Genomic DNA, 24,135 nt, shown 5'->3' on the forward strand with positions numbered 1-24,135 from the left:
TAGTGTTATACATGTCTTTGATTCTTCTCCACTTAGTCAAAATACAATATATCCAATTAATTTATCTAGTATCTAATATATGAAATGTAATCATTGAATGTTATGGGTTGATTGAAATACAGTATTTGAGAGGGAGAAGGAAAGAGTGAACAAGCCTAATTCATTCTCCAGGTGCTTGCAATAGCCAGACTGCTAGGGCTAAAGCCAGTAGCTGGGAACATAATCCAGGTCTCCTACGGTTGATGGTTGGAACCTGATTACTTGAGACATCACCACTGCTTCCCAGGGTCAGCATTAGCTGGAAGCTGGAGCTGGGAGTGCAACCCTGCTACTCTGACATAGGTATCTTAACTGCTAGGCTAAATGCCCACCCACTCTGAGATAAAATATGTGTTTGTTATCTCAATGCACCTCCATATGTGTATCTCTTTCCTGCAGTCTATGTTTAATATGGCCAGAGCTCTCATTTGTTAGCATTAACATTTAAAATTTTTACATCAAATTGAAGATTTTTAATTTTGGGTTGTTAAGCATATGACAAGTTCATGACTATCTTAGGGGAAGGCAGTTTTGCTATAGCTTATCTTCTGTTGCTTTTCATCTTGAAAAATTTCTGGGAGTGCTGTGGTTTGGCTTTGCTTAAATAACTCTTCTGAAAGTATGGCATCGCTCTCCTGGAGGCAGGGTGAAGAGAGTGACCTCATTCATGGGCAGACTCAGCTGTCCTTTTTTATCTTACTTGATGCTTCAGGGTTTGATAGTGGTAGGGAGTTGATATTGGTGGCAGTGACAGGAATGACAGCACTTTTTATCACTTGCTGGTGGAAATACAAAGCTGTCATGCTTGAAAGCCATGGATACAGTTTATGGGGGTCCGAAAAAGTGCATGACTGCAATGATAGAGATACTTAGGGCTATTTTCACATGTTACTTAATCATGAACAAGAAGGAAAATGTTACTGTGATTAAGTTTGCTTCACTCTTTATCTCCCGCAAAAATGAGTATTTCTTTCTTTTTTTTTTCTTGATAGGCAGAGTGGACAGTGAGAGAGAGAGAGACAGAGAGAAAGGTCTTCCTTTGCTGTTGGTTCACCCTCCAATAGCTGCCGTGGCCGGCGCGCTGCAGCTGGCACACCACACTGATCCGAAGGCAGGAGCCAGGTGCTTCTCCTGGTCTCCCATGGGGTGCAGGGCCCAAGCACTTGGGCCATCCTCCACTGCACTCCCTGGCCACAGCAGAAAGCTGGCCTGGAAGAGGGGCAACTGGGGCAGAATCCGGCGCCCCGACCGGGACTAGAACCCAGTGTGCCGGCGCCGCAGGTGGAGGATTAGCCTATTGAGCCGCGGCCCCGGCCCAAAAATGAGTATTTCTTAAAAGGTCGTAACATTTGGTTTAGTGATGAGCCTACTTTTTCCATTTGTTTCTGTACTCAGTACCACTGGATTCTATACATCTGTATTGTTATACATTCTATACATCTGAATTGTTATATTCTAATATCCTGCTTTTTGTGTGCAGTGTATGTTATATGATTAATTCTTATATGTCCAGTCTGTCAACTGGGATGACATTTTATTGAATGCTTTTTAGAAAAGTATCAGTTTTTGAATTAGTTTTCTTCTGTGAACGCTAAACTACAGTTCTGTTTGGTATGTAGTTTTCTAAGAACATAGCATCTCTGAGAAGTTCTTTTTGTAGTCTTCTCTGCATTTTATTATCTCATTGCTTTCTCCGTTTATAATAAGGCCTAGACTACTTTAGTCCCCTAACATTTATTATTAGTCAGCTCCCATTTAACTTTCATGGAGTTCACTGCAGTTCTTCAGAAGGGTTACATTGAGGAATACATACAGTATTGCTTTCTAATATCTAAAGAAGATAGCTTCCACAAATTTTCTTAGTTTTCATATTATTAGTGGGGAGGAAGAAAAGAAATACATTATCTTGTAGTTTTTCCCTTGCTTCTGATCTCCCCTTTGAACAGTTACCTGTTTAGTGGCCTCTTTACCTTTAATGATTTTCTAATCTTGAAATGTAGTTTGAAACCTTTTATTTATGATAGAAAAAAATTAAATTATTTGATCCTACTCCTCTGTAATGTAAAAACTTGAAACCAAAAATGGTCCAAAATCTAAAACTTTTTGAATGCCAAGATAATGTAACAGGTGGAAAATTCTACACCCAAGTTTATGTGACAGGTTGCTTTCACAGTGCAGCAACACTAAAAATGTTGGATAAAATTAGTCTCAGGCTATTAAATGTATAAGGTGTATATGAAACATAAGTGAATCTCATGTTAGGCCTGGAACCTATTAAATCAATATTTATGAATTGGACCTATTTTAAAGATATCTCATTTTGTGTATGTACATATTCCAAAATCTGAAGAAAAACTCAAAATTTGAAATACTTCTGTTCCCAAGCATATATACCTAGTTAATATTATTGTTCAGGAGTATTGCTATGAGGCTAGTGTTGTGGTGTGGTGGATGGTGGGTAAAGCCATCGCCTGTTTTGACAGCATCCCATGTGGGTACCTGTTTATGGCCTGGCTGCTCTACTTCTGTTACAGCTCCTAGCTAATGGCCTGGGAAAAGCAACAGAAGATGGCCCAAGTGTTTGTACCTCTGCCACCCAAATTGGAGACCCAGATGAAGCTCCTGTCTTCTGCCAGCCATCTGGGGACTGAACCAGCAGATGGAATCTCTCAGTCTCTCCATCTCTTTTTTTTTTTTTTTAATTTTTTTATTTGATAGATAAGAGTTAGAGACAGAGACAGAGAGAGAGAGAAAGGTCTTCCTTCCGTTGGTTCACTCCCCAAATGGCCACTACAGCCGGTGCCGCACTGATCCGAAGCCAAGAGCCAGGTGCTTCCTCCTGGTCTCCCATACGGGTGCAGAGGCCCGAGCACTTGGACCATCCTCCAGTGCCTTCCCGGGCCACAGCAGAGAGCTGGACTGGAAGAGGAGCAGCCAGGACTAGAACTGGTGCCCATATGGGATGCCGGCACTGCAGGCAGAGGATTAACCAAGTGAACCATGGTGCCAGCCCCTCCATCTCTTTTTGAAACTCTCAAAATAAATAAAAAGGGGCCAGCGCTGTAGTGCAGTGGGTTAACGTGTTGGCCTGAAGCACCGGCAGTTCTAGTCCCGCTGCTCCACTTCCAATCCAGCTCTCTGCTATGGCCTGGGATAGCAGTAGAAGATGGCCCAAGTCCTTGGGCTCCTGCACCCACGTGGGAAACTGGAGGAGGCTCCTGGCTCCTGGCTTCAGATCCGCTCAGCTCCAGCCATTGCAGCCAGTTGGGGAGTGAACCATCAGATAGAAGACCTCCCTCCCTCCCTCCCTCCCTCCCTCCCTCCCTCTCTCCCTCTCTCCCTCTCTCCCTCTCTCCCTCTCTGCCTCTCCTCTGTGTAATTCTTTCAAATAAATAAATAAATCTTTAAAAAAAAATTTTTAAAAATTTTTACATTATGCATCCAGTAGAATGAGCAAGATATGTATTTTTTCTTAAATGAATTTTAAAAAGGATATTTGTATTTTTTTGCTTCATATATTCTGAAATTTTTTCATTGTTTCTGATTTTTATTTTAGGATTTATGTATTTATTTGAGAGCCAAAGTTATAGGCAGAAGGCCAGCGCCGCGGCTCCCTAGGCTAATCCTCTGCCTGCAGCGCCAGCATGCCAGATTCTGTCCCGGTTGCTCCTCTTCCAGTCCAGCTCTCTGCTGTGGCCCAGGAAGGCAGTGGAGGATGGCCCAAGTGTTTGGGCCCCACACCCACATGGGAGACCAGGAAGAAGCACCTGGCTCTTGGCTGCGGATCGGTGCAGTGTACTGGCCGTGGCGGCCATTTCGGGGGTGAACCAATGGAAGGAAGACCTTTCTCTGTCTCTCTCTCTCTCTCTCTCTCTCTCTCACTAACTCTGCTTGTCAAAAATAAAAAAAAATTTTTTTTAAATAAAAAAATAAAAATAAAATAATTAGAGACAGAAGCAGAGAGAGAGAGAGAGAAATCTTACATCTGCTGTTTTACTCCCCAAATGGCTGCAGCAGTTGGAGCTGGGCTGCTTCAAACCAGGAGCTTCTTCCAGGTCTCCCACGTGGGTATAGAGGCCTAAGGAGTTGGGCCATTTTCTACTGCATTCCCAGGCCATAGTTTACTGGATTGGAAGAGGAGCAACCAGAACTGGAACTGGTGCCCATATGGGATGCTGGCACTTAAGGCCGTGGTTTAACCTGCTACACCACAGTGCCAGCGCCTCTGATTTTTTTTTTTATATTTACTTATTTGTTTAAAAGAGCTACAGAGAAAGAGAGGTAGAAAGAGAGAACAAGCGAGATATTCCAGTGGTTTACTCCCCAATTAGCTGCAATGTGTCCAAGGCTGGGCCAGACTGAAGCCAGGAGCCAGGAGCTTCATTCAGGTCTCCCATGTAGATGTAGGGGCCTAACCCCTTGGGCCATCTTCCACTGCTTTCCCAGGCGCATTCGCAGGGAGCTGGAGCAGAAGTGGAGCAGCCAAAACTCAAACCAGTACCCATACTGCATGCCAGTACTGTAGGTCATGGCTTTAGCTGCTACACCACAGTGTTGGACCCATGTTGCTAATTTTTTATAATCAAAATACAAAAAAAATAGTTTAATGGAAAAATGGAGTAAACTAACATTTATGATTTTTTATAAAAATACTAGAAGAAAATGAGTTTAATAGCAAAATGAAATAAACCAATTACAGTATATAAAGTAGATAAATTTTCACTGTGAACAGTTTCTAATAACTACTGGAATATTCTTGAATGTTATTTTTTTACTTTATTGAATTTCCTACTTAGCCAAAAATTTTTTTGGCTTTGCCCTTGTTATCCATGTACTTTATACAAAACATAATTAAATAGTTCTTTGACCTCTTTGATAATCTAGCATCTTATGATCATTTCAGTCTCTTAAAACAGTTTTCTGGTCAGTTTGGCAAACTCTACTGACACCATCTTCATATTGCTGGTCACATCTACACAGGTGTTTGGAGAAAACTGCTATCACTTTTTGCCAGGCCTGTCTGTATCTATCAGGATTTCCCATTCCATTCTGTTTACATATTACAGTTTTATTATTTCTTTTAGAAGCCTATTTCTCATCTCATTATTATTCTCTGCTGATATCATGCCTTGGGTTTTTGGCCTTGTGTGTTATAAGCCCCAATTTAACTTCTCATTACCATATTACTTTCTTCCCAGAGAACAATGTTTCCTCCAGATTATGCTGCCGTAGCTTTCCTCAACAATACTTTTGTTTATACTTTTCTTAAATACAGCATCATCTTTTTCTTTTTGAATCTATAAAGAACTTTACTCAACTTTTATAGCATTTACCACATTATGTCTCTTCTACTAGGTATTCTTACACTGTTTAATACCTTAATTGTAGATTTTAAGCTTTTGAGGTTTATAACTGAGATAATGCATATGATAAGAATTCAAAGGTTAATTGTATTACTAAGGTTACTTAATTGTATAAACATAACATGTTGTAAAACTAAAAGCTTTATTGGCTTGGAAAATGGCTTTGAAATTATATGGAATAAAGCTTGTTTTCTTATAATTTTGTAATTTTATGTTTAAGTCTAATTCTAGTTGGACAAGGAGTCTGATTCCTTAATGCCCAGAGAACTCAGATTTTGCCATAATTTTGTTTAGAGGATGAAGAAATAGACCACATAGCTAAAAAATTACTTACTATGAAAAGAAATACAGAATTATTATGAATGGTATTTTTAAATAGCATAATTATAAATAATTCAGTCTTCATAATAGGTTTGAACATCTGTTGGGTGATGGTTGGAAGAATAATAACCCCCTTAAATTATCACAACAGAAAAGCAAGTAACATTTTGTATGCTTCATTGAGCTTGTATTTGGTTAGTTTTAAAAAATAACAGTTCTTATTTCTATTCTTTTAAAGAACCAACCCAATTAACTATATAGAAATGTATAACCATGTATCTGATTTATAGCATATGAATAGAAAAATATAGTTTTAGGAAGGACCTCATTTTGAGTTTGCTGTTGCCTCTCTTTATTTTAATATTCATTCTAAAAAGAAAAGTGACCAATTTTTTTGGTAAAATTATTAGAAACAAAATAAAAGATTTATACATTTGGAAGAAGGCCATGATAAGAAAAATAAAAATGTTTCATCTTTTCATAGAATAAACATATAATAAAAAATAACACTTTTCTAATTTTATGTCCAAGTTGAGGTCAGTAGTCATACACATATTTGTAACTTGTTTTTGAAAGTAGAATTTTTAACAGATATTATTTTGATGAAATATATTGCCCACTATTTAATGCATTTAAAAGTTAATACCATTTGTCTGGTATGAATAACTTTTCTTTATTGAAAGTCATTGGATATACTGTTGTATACAGGAAAGATCATTACAAGTGGGCAGCAGTGTTTGTTAATGGTGTGCTCCAATATCAAGAATAGAAATAATGGCAGCTTAAGGGGCAGCATTATAGTATTTGTCATTTATTTCTTATTTTGATTTGTTATTACAGAGGACAAGAAGGCATGAAAGCAGTTTAGGCAAATATATTAGAAATCTGTTTATACTGAGTTCTTTGGCATGCTGATAAACCTGACAATTAAAAAATATTTAAAATACTAAGTGTTTTTTTATAATAGGAAAACTCTAAAAAATAGCCTAATGTTAATAAGATTATAAAACTAGATACTAAAATTTCAATGTATGCTTGGGAGTCCAGGTGTAAAATTCAATTTTTAAATGAAAGTATTAGGAGATACTCTGTACCATGCATTTATCAAATGGAATTTTCTTCATAGTTTCATTCACAAAGTATTAATTTCTTTGTTTCAAAAAATAAATCTTGTCCATGCTATATTTTTGTCAAAGTGAAGCATTTCTTTAATTCCATAAAACAGTATAAAATAAGGCAGAAGGAAACTGTACCTTTGCCAAGACTTGACATCATGTTAACAGCTTCAGAGGTAAATTATTATTAAACTTGCACTGTAACCTCAGTGAATTCAAACTATTGCATGGTGCTCATTTCTCAAAGGATTAGGGGATTTGGTAAACTAGATTGGATGAATCTAATTTATTTATAAAAAAGTGATATATTACTGAATTATTTGACATAATCTTTTACTTAATGACAAATTGTTATTTGATTTAGTGAACACAATGTTATAAAACAATAAAAGTTGTTGAGATAACCAATTAAAATTTTGTGAGTATTTTGCCTATATTAAGTAACTCACTGGTACTTTTATGATATTACCATTCATTGGTAGATTATTACATAATGTATACATTACAAAATATAAGAGAATCCCAGCTCTTCTATAGTTAGGATTTGAAATTTCATGGTTTTTCCAACTTGAATTCAGATTTCCAGGAAAAATACTTTAAAAGTTTAAGTGATGTTGGAATAGAAAAAATGGCAGCATGTATTATTGCTTTAATGATTTTCAGAGTGGAAACAGAACTACTGAATTTTTAAGAACTTGGGAGCTATGATAATAGGAGCCTTGTTGACTTCCTATTACTCTAAAGTTGCTATGTATCTAAAATTAGAAACAGTGACTTTGTGAGACTTCCATAATAAAAATTGAGTCATTTTTCCCTTGATAATCATTGGGACAGTTAAATTGTATTATACAAAAAGGTGAGTTGAATAAAATTAGGAAGTTAATTTTAATGCACCAGTTTTTTCAGTATATTGTATTAATCCAGAATGTTTGACTTGGACTTAAGCTAAGTGAGGAAGGAAGAGAGAGGCTGGTAATTTAGTTTTCTTCCCTCCCTTTATTGTTGGTTCATTTATATACTATAGGCATAGTACCTTTAATCTTAGATGGTCAATCTTCTTTTCATAGCAAACTTGAATTTTAAAGTTTCCTTATCTTGGTGTGCATACACAGGTTTTTTTTTGTTTTGTTTTTTTTTTTTTTTCTGGTTCATGAATTTTAACATCCTGATAAATCCTATGATTTTCTACATTCAGAAGAAATGATAAGATTTCATACATAGTTCATTAGTTTTGATACATCAAATATTATAGCAAGTATACTATACCAGGAAACATAGTGGTCCAAAAAATCCTGCATGGTTTTGAGCCCATAATTTTGTTTTTACATGAAATCCTATCCTAGCTGTCATCATATAAATGTATCTATAGTTTGTTGGTTATAAACAGTACACACACACACACACACATATATATATATATAAAAGCAAGGATACATGTGCCAGTTACATCTGAAGTTACACACAGTATTAAGGCTATGTATTTATTCTTTAGAAAATCTGACTTACATAAATATCTGATGGACATAATACTGACAAAATATGCACGTGATATTACTTTAACAAACTGCCATGCAACAAATACATTAAGTAATGAAAAAATTGAATATATATGACCTAATCTATTTGACATTCACATTGAAAATTTACAACATAACCAGTACTTAAAATGTTTTGCATTTGGCAGTAATTTCACTTTTTACAATTTAAATTTAAAACTCTTCTGAATGTGAATTTGGTGAGACTTAGTCTTTTCCCTAGTCTGTAACAACCTGAGGTACCAAACATTTCTCTCTTATTTCACTATCTTCAAAGGTAAATTTCTTGTTTCTTTTAGGATCGATCCAAGAGTTGTGTATGACAGCATTATTAGGCATGGGATCAGCTTCCACTATGGAAACAACTCGCTTTTTCATTTTACTTTTCAAGACCTTTTGAAATTTTTGTCTAGTGAACGCATATAATAGAGGGTGAAATATGGTTGTCCCATAAGCCATGACTAGAAAACACAATCTTAATTTTACTAAAAGGTCACTTGGGCCTACACATAAAATGGTGGTATTTAAAACAGAAATTGGTGTCCAGCAGAGAAGAAATGTAGAAATAATCAATAAAGACATTTTGAAGACTCTTTTTTGCCTCTCTCTTCTTTCACGGTGTCGTTTCACAGCTCGCCGAAGGGCAATTATTACAGAAACTGAAGTTCTTACACCAAAGACTACATTTCTCCCACCGCTGCTTTGTGACATGTCTGTAGTCTCATGTTGTGTGGTTAAAGAAATTGTTTTTTTCTTTCTTGTTTTCTTCTTCTGTCCTGTAGAAAATCTTGTGCCTATTCGAATGTTAAGAGCCTGAAGAATTTTGGTATATGTGATTAACATTACTATAACAGTGAAGAAGAATATTGGGATCTGTACTAGTAGATGATAATACATTCCCAGTTCAGTGTAGTATTCATTCGTGCTGACACACAGAAGTGTCTTGTTGGCCCATGTATTTCCACTTTGAAGACTAAAAAAATTTACCTCAATAAAGGGAATCAGGAAAGAGAAAAAAGAAAATATCCAAATTGATATCATCAACATTACAGCTCTGCCCATGGTCAGAATTCGGTTTGCAGGTTTTACAGAAATGTCATATCTGTCCAAAGTGATGGCAAAAACGTTGATTGCTGTTGAGACACTTGCAAAAGATACACAGGCCTCATGGAAACAGCAGATGAGAGCAGTGTTACTCTCCAGTGAAAGCAGAAGGATAACTATAGTTAGAGGAATACATCCCACACAAATTATTACATCAAGTACATGAAGATTCATTGTAATAATGTTACTGACAGAGTTGATTAAGTTGGATTTCATGCAGTAAAGTACCAGTACGGTGAGATTGCTGCCAAGTCCCAAAACAATTTCTAACATAAGAAATCCGGTAAGAGACACTTGAAAGCTTAATGGATATGATAGTGGTTGGTACATATTGGTGTTGATGTCATCAATGTCATCTCGCACTGTAATGTTAGATTCAGACTGCATGTTGATTTCCAGAGTGGGAGAAAAACACATTCTTTTGGAGCAGTTTTTTCCCTAGAAAGTGAAATAGAATAAACTATTTGATATTAGGCAGTTTAAATGACGTATAAAACATGTCTTCTTTCAAATTTTTTTTCTTGTGTACTTGATTTTTAAGTTTATAAGTCATTAATGGAAAAAACATCAGGGTTGCATTGTTTTAATATAAAAGGAAATTGTGTTTTCCTCCTGAAGAAATAGCTATATGGGGATTTTCTCCCATAATGCAAAATTATTTGATATTCTATAAACATTATTTGGGGTTTTCAGGCTTATTGTTTGAGACCGGTATGCAAAACTAAATTTTTGCCCAGTGTCTTAAAACTTCATTTTAAAATAATTGTGTCAATAGGAAATAAACACTATTTTAATGTGCTCTAGATGGTTAGTGTAGATAGAATTTTCCCCATGAGATTTCGAATGAACAGGACAGTGTTTCTTTCAGAATGACGAAGGGTACAGAGCACTCACTTTTTAAAACTATTTTATCCATGTTGATTCATTTCACACTGATGTGTTTAGGGATATTTGGAATTATTCCCTTTATTTTCTACAGAAATAAACAAATGATAAGTATTTCATATATTGTGATGAAAATGCTCACTGAACTTTACTATTGGCAAATACAAAATGGGAAGAGAAGGGACATTATGATAAAGTAAAAAGCCACAAAGCTTGGTAAAAGAGCTCTCATCATTGCTGTGATTGATTGATTGATTTTGTAATCACACCCTCTTGTGGAGGGAGAAAATTGAAATTTAATATCATATTAACAAATAGCCATTTTTTTGAAGAGGCTTGAAATTATCAGCTGACTTTATTTGCTTAAACAAAATTTTTCAAATAAAAAAGTAGGGAAAAAAGAGTATGTGAAGCCCATTTTTTGAGGAACCTTTTAAGGTACACATAACTTGTAAAACCATCATATACATCACCCAGTGAATAATTTTAAAGAAAATTAAAATGCTCTTTTGCTAATTCATGAAAATCTATATTTTAATACAAAGGACTTTAGAATAAATAGTAAAAAATATCTAATTTTCTGGCTAAATTGTCAGTAATCTGAATATTCAGATTAAGATATGAAATCATACAAAAATTATATTTCACATTTCAAGTACAGCATTTCAATTGCAAAGCCATATTCAAACATAAATTATAAAATCCATGTTAATCTTTCACTTGATATTTCCTTTGACAAGTTTTAATACAGTTTTATTTAGACATGTTATTTTGGTGATAATACTTCAGAAACACAAATGATAACATTAAATTTCTTTTGAGCTGGTGTGAGGTCTTACTAGAGGCATATTTATTCAAGTAAGTGAAGGTCTTAGCTAACACTGGAATCTTATAAAAATGGAAAATTTGAAGTGTGCCAAGTTTTCTGAACGGACAGATTAAACATCAGGTCTTTGTCACATCACTTAGATTTATAATTACATAAAGTGGAAATGTCAACTTAGATGATAATTAAGAACAATGCATTTCCTTGTGGAGCAAGATTCTTTTCTTTTGGAAAGGTTAAGCAGTGTGGTGGGGTGCATGCATCTTCTGACCTACCTGTTTGCTGTTGCCTCATGGGCCTTTTGGCTCACTATGACAGTTTTTCAGAAATTGATACATGATGTCATTGACATATTTTGATATGATTTTTTACCTGACAACAAGGAAGTAGCTGTGTTTTATTTCATACTTGTAGGAATTCTCTCATTTTTCTCTCCAGTACTTCAGCTGCATGAATTGAGATTTAGTTGGCTGTTGGATTTCTAAAGAACAGTACATAATATTTGTGTTTGCTTTGCCTTAAAAAGTCGTGACCAGTAGAAACTTCCTTAGATGATAGGAATTACTTTTCCCTTTGAGGGAATATATGGTATTGTCTCTGTTTTCCAGAATATGTGAAAACAAAAAAGGAAACACAAGCTTTCTAGCTTCTAAAATGTATTTAGACATCCTTTTGTTACAATTGTAAATCTGTTCCTACAGCCGTCCTCATTATTTTGCAATGATTTCTTGATCACATAACTTGCTTTATATTATAAATCCAGTCCATGTTCTTGTGATAAAAACCATCTGCTATTTAATTTGGTTTGTTTTCATTAGAAGAGGATACATAATTGGTCGTAAAACTCAGATGGAAAAATCCATTAGTCACATCAATGGAAATGAATTTCTGAAGAGTTAGTGCAGAAAGCCCTTGCTAAAGCTTCATTTTGCTTCTCAGTAAAGTGTGTCATTCTCCTTTTTGGAAATTGAGGTTTCTTCAAGAATTGCTAGCTTTCACAGTTGTGGTATGCGAAAGGATAAACTCTCCCTTTAAAAATGCTCACCATTTTGTTTTCAGGCTTTCACAGTGATGTCTCTTCCTTTTTGTGATTATTCTGTGTAGCATTTCTTAGGATACTGGTGATCTGTTATATTCCAGCAGTAATGTAGATGCATTTTCTGGTTTAACCCCTTGATGTCTTAAAATCATATGTTACAAGAATATCTTGTAGTCTGTGGCTACCATCGGCCAGGAGAAGCTCAGTTGCTTTCTTCATGTTGTCAGTTGTAAATAGTGAATTAGCCCGCGTGGGCCCTGGTGAAGAAGAAGAAAAAGATTAAGAAATAGGGTTTTTCGTAATTTCCAGTTAATTGAAAGTTACTTTAGTTTTGTTTATCAAAGTATTAGTGAAGTATATTGTTAGTCACAGCTGTATTCATAAAATTGTTTGTTTAAATATTCCCTTTTCTTACAAAGATTATGTTTATTTTATTTAGCAATGGAGTTAAGAATTTAGATATAACAGTGAGAGTAAAGCTGTATTGTTGGAAACTAATTTCTGCTCTCATTTTAGGAGCTAACCTGTATTTTTGGACTTTATAAACAGTTAACATACACTAACCATACAGTCATTCCCTCTTGTCTTTGTAATAAATTTAACATCTGCTGCTAAAATATTATAGCTTGCTTAATTAGCACAGAATTTGAATTTTAACATATAAGACAGATTACAGGATAAGATGCTACAAATTCCCATCAATGAATTGCTCATGTGGTTTGAAATGTAAGAGGTAATAAAAGAAAAAGTAATGGCAAATTAAATAATTTTCAATGACTATTCCCAATAATAATAAACTTAGAATGAAATTGCATAACAGATAAAACAAACTGGTAAACCTGGTTTTTTGAAGAAATATAAGCATTTTTTGAACACTTGAGAAAAACCATACTGATCACATTAAGAATATTTAGGATGTCTGAAGTGTCTTTAAAGCTGATGTCTTCATTTGAATTAACAAAGAATATTCTTTGTATTTAACATTGCATCTTGAAAAATTACATTTAAAGCATGTCATGTCTTAACAGGAATTGATTTAAGAAATACATGTTTAGTTATAAATAAGTAGACTTAAACAAATAAACTCTTAGAATTTAACCTGAAATTTTTCAAAGTAATTTTACCCCACTATGCCGGTTCAAAAGCAGCTGCATACTATAATAAGGAACACATCTTACCTCTGCTAAAGATTTGATAAATTCTTGATGTAGTTGAAGCATTTCCAGTTTTGGTTGATTCATTTTGCACACTTGCTAGTAGAGAACTGGGGAAAGAGGGTCATAAACATCTCTTCAGAAATGACCTTAATGAAAATATGTGTCTGTGCTGTGCCATTGTTTCAGCAGTGCTCCTAATGTATGGAACATGTAGTGCTGCTTAGAGGCTGCTGCAGTCTCTCACTCTTCCTACTGTGCAATCAATAGGCATCTGAAAATACATAATGAAAGTAATTTAACATACTGAAGGCTGCTTCTCTCCAGAGACAACATTTAGATTCAGTCTTCCTCAAAAGGAACGGCACTGCTTTTCGGAGGAAAGCCTGTGCTGAGCAGCTTTTGCAGAATGACAGCCTACCTTGTCGCTTCTCTCCACTGCAGAGAGATGCAGTGCATTCACTAATTTTGATTGGTCAGTTGTATTGGGCTTAAACTGTGCTTCGTATGTATAGCAGGGATTCCCACCCCCCCACTGTTTTATATAAGGATGCTTTTTAAAAAGACTAAATTTATAAGTGGTTATATGTTATTCGGAAATAGAAAACTAGTGAATTAGTCCTTTAAAAATGTGTATTCTAATTTGGTTTGTTGGTCACTTATGCCAGGCATTATAAACTGCAGGGAGGTGTGGGGAACAGGAGAGATTTACATAGTAAAAAGTATTTGTGGATATTCTTTCTGAGGCCTTGATAATTTCATGCATATATATGTTTTGTTGTTGATGTTGTTGAGATTCTTTGTTCTACAAATAGAAATACACTGCATCTTTACTGTGGACTACATTGAATTTCAACTAGTTTATTTGTATTCAAGTCGTCTTCTCTTCGTATTTCAAATACTTCTGAACATCCTAAGGAGTTAAACATTGTCATGACTTCATTATTCATTCATTCATGCGAGTATTCATTCATTCAGAATATTAATCAGATTGATCTAAGGTGATTATACCATAAAATAATTTCTGAAAACTTCTTTGCTTTCAGTAGCATAGTCTCAGTGTATGAAACTTAATCATTTGCATTACTTTTATTGAGTACTTTTCAGTCTACCTTTAGTAACTCTTTCATTTGGGAGATGTATGCTAATTACTTGCAGTAATATTTTATTTCAATTAGCTGTTTTTGAGTGTGGTACTTTTTTTAGTGGATTTTTATTAAATCCATATAGTTGTGTACTAATATTGTTGGTATATGTATTGATAAAGGAAAAAGTTAGGTCCATGTCTTCATACATTATAAGGTTAAAGTATTATAAGATATGCTGTGAAAATAATAAAAACAGTAGTGTAAGTAATGAACCCAAAATATTAATTTAAAATTAAATTAAATTTTAGTTTCCAATAAGTATTTTTAGACGAGTATGTAAAATGGCTTGTTTCATTTCCTGTTGGCATGTTAATCATGACATGTTTTCATTATCTTAGGAATATTAGTGACCTTCATGTTTCAAAACAATGTATGCTAAGCTTTTATTTGCATTTGGAATTATTCTCATAAGCTTTAAAGGCAATATGCAATTTTATAATCTTCCATTGGTAGCATGCAAGCTTTAGTTGGGGAGAATGGCTGACTAGTATGTGGGTTTTAAATTATGTTTCTATAGAAGTTGAGAATAATATGATAGATAAGTGTGTTGTGAATTAATAAAATTTTCTGCACTGCTTTGTATGACCAGGCTTTGGTAATACTCAAAATGAAAATGTTTTTGTTATTATTTGTACATTTTGAAAGTTGGGGAGGAGGATCTTGGTAGATGCCAGCCATGTTAAAAGATAGCTAATATACACATACACCGTTATTTTAAGCTTCAAAGTAAAGCCAAAGAAAATATGTTAGTCTGTTGAAACCTGTGGTATGGTTTAGGAAATTGTTAACATAGTGGTTGGAAATATATATATATATATATATATATATACATATAGTGCTATGTAAAGTGTTTTTCTGTCACAGAAAGTATTTACTTAACGCTTATTGTCAAAATGTCACCATAAAGTAGAAGATACCAAGGCAAAGAGGAATCTACTGACCTGAAAAAGTCTGTATGAGTTAGCCTCAGACTCAGTGTTAGAGCTCTGCAAACCCTACCCTCCTAGGTAGTTGAACTTTTTGGAAAATTACAAAGATTCTTGGGATTTAGAATTGGATGATCTTGATTCAGTTGAAGCTTACTATCTATATAATGTTTGGCAAGTCAGGCTTCCTTTGGGTCTCAGTGTAGCTTTAATTCTCTCTGTTCAAGTAGATTACTATATTTTTAACTCTTTGTGAAGTAATATTTCCAAGTTATATACAGCTTATTTTGAATAAACAAAATCTGGAATCTCTGTAGGCAGTAATAGTTGCAAAAAACTGAACTCTGAACATTGCTGTGTATTCTGCATACAAGTATGCAATGCTTAGTATAATTTTTATTTCTTTTTAAAACCCACAAATTTGTTTGGTAATTACCAAATACTCTGAACTCTTCACTGGGTAATCCTAACAAACCCTGTTTTGAATAAATATGCTAATATTTAAACCACTGGATTGAGATTAGATTATATTCTTTCATGAAAAAAATTAGTATCAAATTACAAGTCTGAATATGCAGATTCTTTTTTCTATTGTAACAGATTTTTACACTCATGCGTTTAATATATTTTATATTCATGTAGGATACTAATGTTGAAAAGTGATAAAACCGGTGATTTAAAATCAAACTTTGTTATGAAGTTTTATAGGTTCACTTTTTACTTAATAAATTGGGAGAGCAGTTTGGCTTCCTAATGTTACCCAACCTATATAGATAGGAATCTAACCCTCAGATACAGCTCAATTAAAATTCCTTAAAAAAAAAAAATCCTTTTTAAAAGTAGCGTCTTGGGCCAGAGTTGTGGTACATTAGGTTAAACTGCTTCCTGTGATGCTGGCATCCCATTTGGGCCCCAGTTCACATCATAGCTGCTCCACTTCTGATCCAGTTCCCTGCTGATGTATCCTGGAAAGCAGGGGAAGATGGCCCAACCTAGCCCTAGCCATTATGGTCATTTAGATAGTGAACCAGTGGATGTAAGATTTCTCTCTCTCTCTCTCGTTCTCTCTCGTTCTCTCGCTCTTTCTGTTTTTACTTCTTTCTCTCTAGCTTTTTCAAATAAAATAATCTTTTAAAAATTGTCTTTTTAGTTATAGTAATTTAATCCCATGTCTGTTTTAATGCTAAAATTTCCTAATATGAAATCTTTGATTTTTAATTTTATATGTTTAAGTTTTGAGAGCTGTTACTATGATAGAGTAATTTATTGTTAGATTTACATTGTATTTTTCATACTAAACCACTCTTACCGATCTGTTTTTTCTCATGTTAAATTTTTTCATGATTCTGAGTTGTCAGTAAAACACTCAAATTTATGAAATATTGGAATTAACCATAACTGAAAGTGCTTTGAAATTATTTGCAAAGTAGATATTCAAAAGCAGATTGTAATGGCTGGAAATCACTTTTTAAACTGTATTGTTTCATGAGTGCTGTTTCAGTAACACTTAACACAGTTAACTCTGAACTCTCTGAAATTGAAGCCTGGGAAAAAAGGATTATTTCAGTTTAAAGCAATTCAAAAATTTTGGCTCCTCAACTTTAAATTTCTTTCACAACAAATGTTTTATCAGAAAAATAGAAATGGGCCATCTGCTAAAACTTTCATCTAGTGGAGAGTAGCCAAGGCAGTGGAGAGTCAACAACATTGGTGATTCATTATCTATGAGAGAATAATTGAAAGCTGATTATATTGGATAAAGTACATGCATCAGAATTGCATACTGTGAATAGAAAATTTCACAACCTATTCTTTTACATCCTTCCCTACATCACCTAAGTTGAGTAGTTAAAATTTACATTTTATATTTTTATCCTATTTGTTTGTAAGTTGCTTGGAAATTGTTTATACATTATAAAAATAAATATATGGAATTTCTTTCCATCTTCTTATCCCACACCTAGACTTTGGACAGTGGAATTATTAATTCCATTTAACCACCTTCCCTTAAGTAGTGCTGTTGCCATGCCTACTGTGGGGCCTTGTTCAAATTACTACCCCTACACTGAGTGTTCTGTATTGACTGCTTTGGGTCTCTCTTTTCATCCTTAAATATTATGGGTTTTGTTGCTGTTTTTCTCTTTTAGTCAAAGAATTATGCAAAATGGCCATGTTTGTGCTTTTCCCCTTCGCATTGGTTTATCTTTTCTATTGGTGATATTTTCTTTTAGCATCTGGGAAACAGTAGCAGATTAGCTTCAGAATTTGTAAGTAGGGTAACATCACCAGCCCTTAACAGCTTTTGACAAGAATGTGATGCAGATAGCTTCCTGGGAGAGCAAGGACAGGGCCCTTTTGGGTCAGTTTAGGAGATATGAGATACAGTAGTTGTAGTAGTCCCCTCTAGAACTACCAATTAATTATTTTTTGAGGCTAAGCAGTGAGTATTGGAATAAAATGAAGCTGCTTGGATGGTGTGTTGGTTTTTGGTCACTCTCTGGGTTGGAGGAGGCAGCAAAGCACTAAGGCAAAGCTGCTGTAGCTATAGTTGTTGAATTAGGGGTCCTTGAAAGCTAAAATAGGACATATCAGCAATGAGGATGCAAAGCTTTAGGTAGACTAAATATATTATAAGCTCATTGGTTGAGTGGGCAGCCACTTGAAATTAAATATAAATGCAAAGTCTGTCTTATTGGTGCAGAGTTGTTCTCTGTGCCTTTTAGTTGTTCTCTTCCTTCTTCTTCTATAACCTCAGCTGCTTAAGATAGAAGTGCAGTATGGAAGGGTACCTTGAGGAGGGGTTTGTAGCTCTATTGGATACAGATGCCCAAGCCACCCTCTTACCCTGTCCTGTCGGAAGGAAGCACGGTAGGTGGCAAAGGAGGCTAAAGGTGCTGAGGGTTGCCTGGTAGAACTCTAGCAGCCCATGCAGAGACAAATTAGAGATCTCTGAGGCCCAGGCACTTCCAGGAGCTCTGGGTACACTGGGGGACTCTGCATCATCCTGGAGACGTCAGAACAGAAGAAAAACCTTCCCGGCCGGCGCCGCGGCTCACTAGGCTAATCCTCCGCCTAGCGGCGCCGGCACACTGGGTTCTAGTCCTGGTCGGGGCGCCGGATTCTGTCCCGGTTGCCCCCCTTCCAGGCCAGCCCTCTGCTGTGGCCAGGGAGTGCAGTGGAGGATGGCCCAGGTGCTTGGGCCCTGCACCCCATGGGAGACCAGGAAAAGCACCTGGCTCCTGGCTCCTGCCATCGGATCAGCGCGGCGCGCCGGCCGCAGCGCGCTGGCCGCGGCGGCCATTGGAGGGTGAACCAACGGCAAAAGGAAGACCTTTCTCTCTGTCTCTCTCTCTCACTGTCCACTCTGCCTGTCAAAAAAAAAAAAAAAAAGAAAAGAAAAAGAAAAACCTTCCCACCACTGCAGCCCTCCGCTGCAGGCGACAGGAAGGGAGAGCTCCCCTGGGCTCCTCAGGCCCCTGGTCAGGAAATAATGCAGTGCCCTGGCACATAGGCTGTATTCTTCTGTGTGTGTCTGTGTGTATAATTCTTTGGTTTGTGTTCCTGAAAGGGAACAGGTGAGAGGCAAATTCACAAAAGCTAAATTGTAGGTGGAGCCTCTGGGCCTATTCAGTATACTGTTGTGTTGGCTTCCTCTGCTAAATGTACGATTGGTATTGATTTTTTTTTTTTTTTTTTTTGACAGGCAGAGTGGACAGTGAGAGAGAGACAGAGAGAAAGGTCTTCCTTTGCCGTTGGTTCACCCTCCAATGGCCGCCGCTGCAGCCGGCGCACCGCGCTGATTTTTTTTTTAAATTTATTTATTTTGAAAGGGAGAGACAGAGATCTTCCATCCTCTGGTTCACTCCCAGATGACCAGATATAATACAGGAGCCAGGGGCTTTTTCTCTGTTTCCCATACAGGTGGCAGGGACCCAAACACTTGGGCTATCTTCTGCTGTTTTTCCCAGGCCATTAGCAGGGAGCTAGATCAGAGCAGCTGGGACACAAACTGGTGCCCCTATAGGATGTCGGCATCACAGGCAGCAGCTTTACCCACTGTGCCACACCACCAGCCCCAGTATTGATTGTTTTCTTATGTTTTTATGAACGTACTAGAGTAGATTTATAGAAGATTCTGTCAGTCTTACAGATCCAAAGAAAATTTTAATCCTGCTATATGTAGAGGTGATCCAGCAAAAACAGTGCATGGTCCCAGGAGGAAAGAGAAGAAATAAGAAATCAGTTTTAGTTAAAGGCTTGGAGGCTGCTGGCGAACTCAGGCTATTTCCCAGTGCAGTAGTGCCACCTGTCTGACCCAGCTACCAAGTGCACCTCTTTTGAAAAGACATAGCTATTAGCTTATTGCTGAGTTCTTGTGGAAATGGAATACCCATGACTCTAGTTTGAGATCCCTATTTTGGGATAGGTTAACTTGGACCTGATGATAACAAGAAAAGGCCCAATAGATTTCATTGATCAGATGAAAATAGTTTGTACAAGGGTGAAAGCAACCCCGTTGGGAAAAAACTTAATTCTTACTTTACCACCTGAAGCAAAGTCATTGGTTCACTGGGGCAATTGATTCACAGAAGTTCCTATACATTTCTGGGCCAGGTTTACTGTTGGGTCAACCAAGTTGAAAGGTGATATAACCGTTCAGTGTCAGTGTCATTTACAGAAAACAGTGGGTAGAACTACAGCAGTCTCATAACTGTGACCAATACTCCACTTGACGACCCTTGTTAAATTTCTGCAGACTCCTGGCTTGTTGCTAATAGCTTTACTATCAGGTTTGCCTCCTAGAAAACTAACAGATCATAAAACTCTCTGGGACTGCAGACTATTAAAACAAAGCTAGGCAGTCAGACTCACTCAAGCCTGGACTGCCCAGATTGCTACTGTTTCTACTTGGATCCATAATTGCACAGAATATAGCAACATATCCACACAATGAATTGGGAAGCCAGTGTCCTTGGAGACTTCTGTTTCCACTTGTAAAATTACTTCCTTTTCTGTCCCCAGGGCTGATTTTTTTTTTCTTCCTTTGCCTCTGATGGGCTTCAGCAGTGTCCAAAGAATGACATGGTTTGCTCTGCATCCTTCAGTGGTTGTAGGTTTCTTCAGCTGCCTGTATTAAAGGTAGTAGAAAGGATTCAGACTGGACATCATGTTCTTCTCTTACTGGCTGCTGTGCTCCTCCTCTGAGCTTTTCACCAGGCACTCACACTTGTTTCGCAAATATGTGGTAAGGTCTCTGAAGAACCTGAGGATGTATGTGAGTTCCCTTTGTGTCCCTGGTCTCCATGCATTCCATATGTTCTTGTTAGCCTGCATTGAGTCTTTGGCAGTTCAGTAAACAGGTACTCAGTGTTTGTGTATGCTTTTGTCCTTCAGGTCACCTGTCTTTCCTTAAGAGTTCAGGTTGGTTGGTTGCCTTGTAACCTCAGCTCCTGAGTGAAATCAAGAAAAGCTTATGTTTGCAGATAGATTCCCCCACTCCTTTTTTTGTTGTTTGTATTGTTTTGTTGTTGTCATTGTCAGGCTATGAGTTGTGTTCTTTCAAGCTTTCTATAACCTCTGTGGGAACCAGGGAATATAGGCTGGGATTTTGAATGGTATGACATTCATCTGTTGGGTACCAGCCACATCTTTATTTTGAGTCATCTGTTCTGTAAACATGGTATCTCTCTCCATTTATTTAGGTCATTTTTCATTTTTCTCAGTAATATTTTGTACTTTCAGTGTACATGTTGTGTCAAGTTGGATGATGCTGGACTAAAGTTTTTCATACTATTGTAAATAGTATTTAAAATTTTTATTTGCATGAAGAAATATTACACATATTTTAACTTTTATTTGAAAGAGTGAGTTTGAGAGAGGTTTTCCATATACTGGCTCACTCCCCAAATGGTTGCAGTAGCTAGGGCTGGGTCAGGCCAAACCCAGGAGCCAAAAACTCCATCCTAGTCTCTCACATGGGTGGAGGGGCCCAGGGCCCAAGTTACTTGGGCCATCAGCTGCTGCTTTCTCAGGTGCACCAGCAGGAAGCTAGATTGGAAGTGGAACAGTCTAGACTCCATCTGGTGCTCTGATATGGGCTGCTGGCATCTTAGGTTGTGACTTAAGCTCCCTGTACTCCCCCCTCCCCCACAACACCCTCCTCAATTTTTTTATGTTAAACATAAACCTTATGATCATCCCAGACTTATTCATTAGTTCATATTTTCTTCACTCCTCATGATTTTCTTCCTACAGAGTTACACTTGAATAAACAGAGGTTTACCTCCTCCTTTTAGATATAGATAGATAATCAGTGTTGGTTTATTGCCATCATAGTTAAGACCATAAATATAATAATGTTGAGTAGTAATGATAAAAACAAACATCATTATTTTTTTATTCCAGATCTTTGGAGAAATAGCATTCAGTCTTTAACCATTTGATATTTTTTTAAGGTTTATTTATTTATTTGAAAGTCAGAGTTACACAGAGAGATGAGAGGGAAGGAGGGGGAGGGGGAAGAGGAGGGAGAAGTCTTCCATCAGATGGTTCACTCCCCAGTTGGCTGCACCGAAGCCAGGAGCTTCTTCCAGGTCTCCCACGTGGGTACAGGGTCCCAAGCACTTGGGCCATCTTCTACTGCTTTCCCAGGCCATAGCAGAGAGCTGTATCAGAAGTGGAGCAGCTAGGTCTTGAACCGGCGCCCATATTGGGACGCCGGCGCTTCAGGCCAGGGTATTAACCCACTGCACCACAGAGCCGGCCCCTCACCATTAGATTTGACATTATATGTAGGCTTGTTATAAATACCATTTTTCAGGTTGATAAAGTTTGATTATTATTTATTTGAAGTAGGGGAGGGAAGAAGGTGAATGAGAGACACACATCTTCCATCTATAGTTCATTCCCCAAATGCCTGCAGTTTTGTCTGGCTGAAGCCAGGAATTCCATTCTGATCTCCCAATGGGTGGCAGAGGTCCAAGTACTTGTACCATCATATGCTGCCTTCCCAAGCACATTAGCAGAAACCTGATTTCGAAACAGATGAGCCAGGATTTGAAGCTTCTTCGAAGTCTTCCACTTGAATGGAGGGGCCCAAACACTTGGGCCATCTTTTGCTGCTTTCCCAAGCCATCAGCAGGGAGCTGGATCAGAAGTGGAGCAGCCAGAGGCTTAACCTACTGTGCCACAGCGCCAGCCCTGTGTATTAAATTTTTTAAGTGATTTTTTCCACTTACTGAGATTTCATGTTTTTCTCATTAATTTGGATGCATAGCTTGAATCTTTAAATACTTCTGTGAATTGACATATAAAAATTGTGCATATCTTTGGGGTACCATGTGATGTTTGAGTCATACATAGATTTATTTTTCAATGTTAAACCAACCTTGCATCTGTGGGTACTTTTTTAGAATAGTACAAGATTTTATTTGATATTGTGTTGTGTAAGATCTGCCTATGTGTTCGTCAGGAATATTAGTCTTCCATTTTCTTTTATGATTTTGGTCTGATTTGGGAATCAAGACAATGCTAGAGTCCTAAAATGGGTTTAAAAATGTTCTTCTGCATCTAATTTTCAAGAATTTTGGGTAAGGTTAGTATTACTCCTCCCTTAAATATTTGGTGGAATTCACTAGAGAAGACAATTGAGCCAAGAGGTTTTATGTTGCTTACAGAATTTAATTATAAATTCAAATTATTTAATAGGTAAAGATGCAGATTTTCAAATTTTTCTGTCTCTTGATATATTATCTTTCAAATAATTTGTTTCTATCATTTAAATTGCCAGACGTAGTGGTATTGATTGTTTTTAATATTTCTCATTTTTTTAAAGATTGATTTATTTATTTGAAAGAATTATACAGAGAAAGAGAAGGAGAGAGGGAGAGAGAGAGATCTTTCATCCGCTGGTTCACTCCCCAATTGGCTGTAATGGCTGAAGCTGCACTGAGCCGAAGCCAGGAACTGGAGCTTCTTCCAGGTCTCCCATGTGGGTGCAGGGCCCAAAGTCTTGGGCCATCTTCCACTGCTTTCCCAGGCCACAGCAGAGAGTTGGATTGGAAGTGGAGCAGCCAGGGCTTGAACTGGCGCTCATATGGGATGCCAGCACTGCAGGCAGCGGCTTTACCCGCTGTGCTACAGTGCTGGCCCCTTCTCATGTTTTAATGGCTGTAGGATCTGTACTACTGTATTCCCTTTAATTATTGGTATTGGAAATTTGATTTTCTTTTTTTCTGCTTTCTTGATTTCAAATCTTATCTTTTAATATTTCCTTCCTGGTCTACTTTTACCTAGTTGAATCTCTCTTTTATAATATGTGTTTAGTAGGGCTTACCTTTCTAGCCACAAATTAGAATATATATTATATCACTTTGATCAGTATGTTTTCCAATTTCTCTAGTATTTCTTTACTGATATATAGTTCAATTAGAAGTGTGTTTTCCAGTGAAAAAATATTGGATGATTTTTTAAACATTTTTTGTTATTTCTCATTTCATTCTGTTATTTTAAAAACAATTTAATTTTAAAGATTCATTTATTTTTGTGAATGAGTTAGAGAAAGAGAAAGATGTGTTGCATCCACTGGTTCACTCTGCAAATGGCCACACAGCCATGGCTGATCCCGTCTGAAGCTAGGAACCAGGAGGTTCTTCTGGGTCTTCCATGTAGGTACAGGGGT

General features: G+C 36.7%; 2 protein-coding genes across 4 annotated transcripts in view; one reads left to right on the forward strand and one right to left on the reverse strand.

The window, feature by feature from the left end:
* Positions 1–24,135, forward strand: part of COG5 (component of oligomeric golgi complex 5) — a 359,204-nt gene that overhangs the window by 85,898 nt on the left and 249,171 nt on the right. The window lies entirely within an intron of this gene.
* Positions 7,952–11,699, reverse strand: GPR22 (G protein-coupled receptor 22). 2 transcript variants are annotated; one of them, XM_002712038.5, is made up of 2 exons: positions 11,561–11,699; positions 7,952–9,915 (listed from the first exon to the last, which is right to left on the reverse strand). In XM_002712038.5, exon 2 carries the CDS (start codon positions 9,892–9,894, stop codon positions 8,593–8,595), a length of 1,302 nt encoding a protein of 433 aa, XP_002712084.1. In that variant the 5' UTR covers positions 9,895–9,915; positions 11,561–11,699; the 3' UTR covers positions 7,952–8,592. The 2 variants fall into 2 exon arrangements, with proteins under 2 accessions (XP_002712084.1, XP_008256570.1); XM_008258348.4 differs by having other exon boundaries at positions 11,464–11,601.

The sequence above is a fragment of the Oryctolagus cuniculus genome, chromosome 3 (genome assembly GCF_964237555.1).
Source record: "Oryctolagus cuniculus chromosome 3, mOryCun1.1, whole genome shotgun sequence".
In the NCBI taxonomy this organism is placed as follows: Eukaryota; Metazoa; Chordata; class Mammalia; order Lagomorpha; family Leporidae; genus Oryctolagus; species Oryctolagus cuniculus.

Bases quoted from the DNA above. Each gene is read 5' to 3' on its own strand.
- GPR22 (XM_002712038.5), bottom strand. From the start codon at position 9,894: ATGTGTTTTTCTCCCACTCTGGAAATCAACATGCAGTCTGAATCTAAC.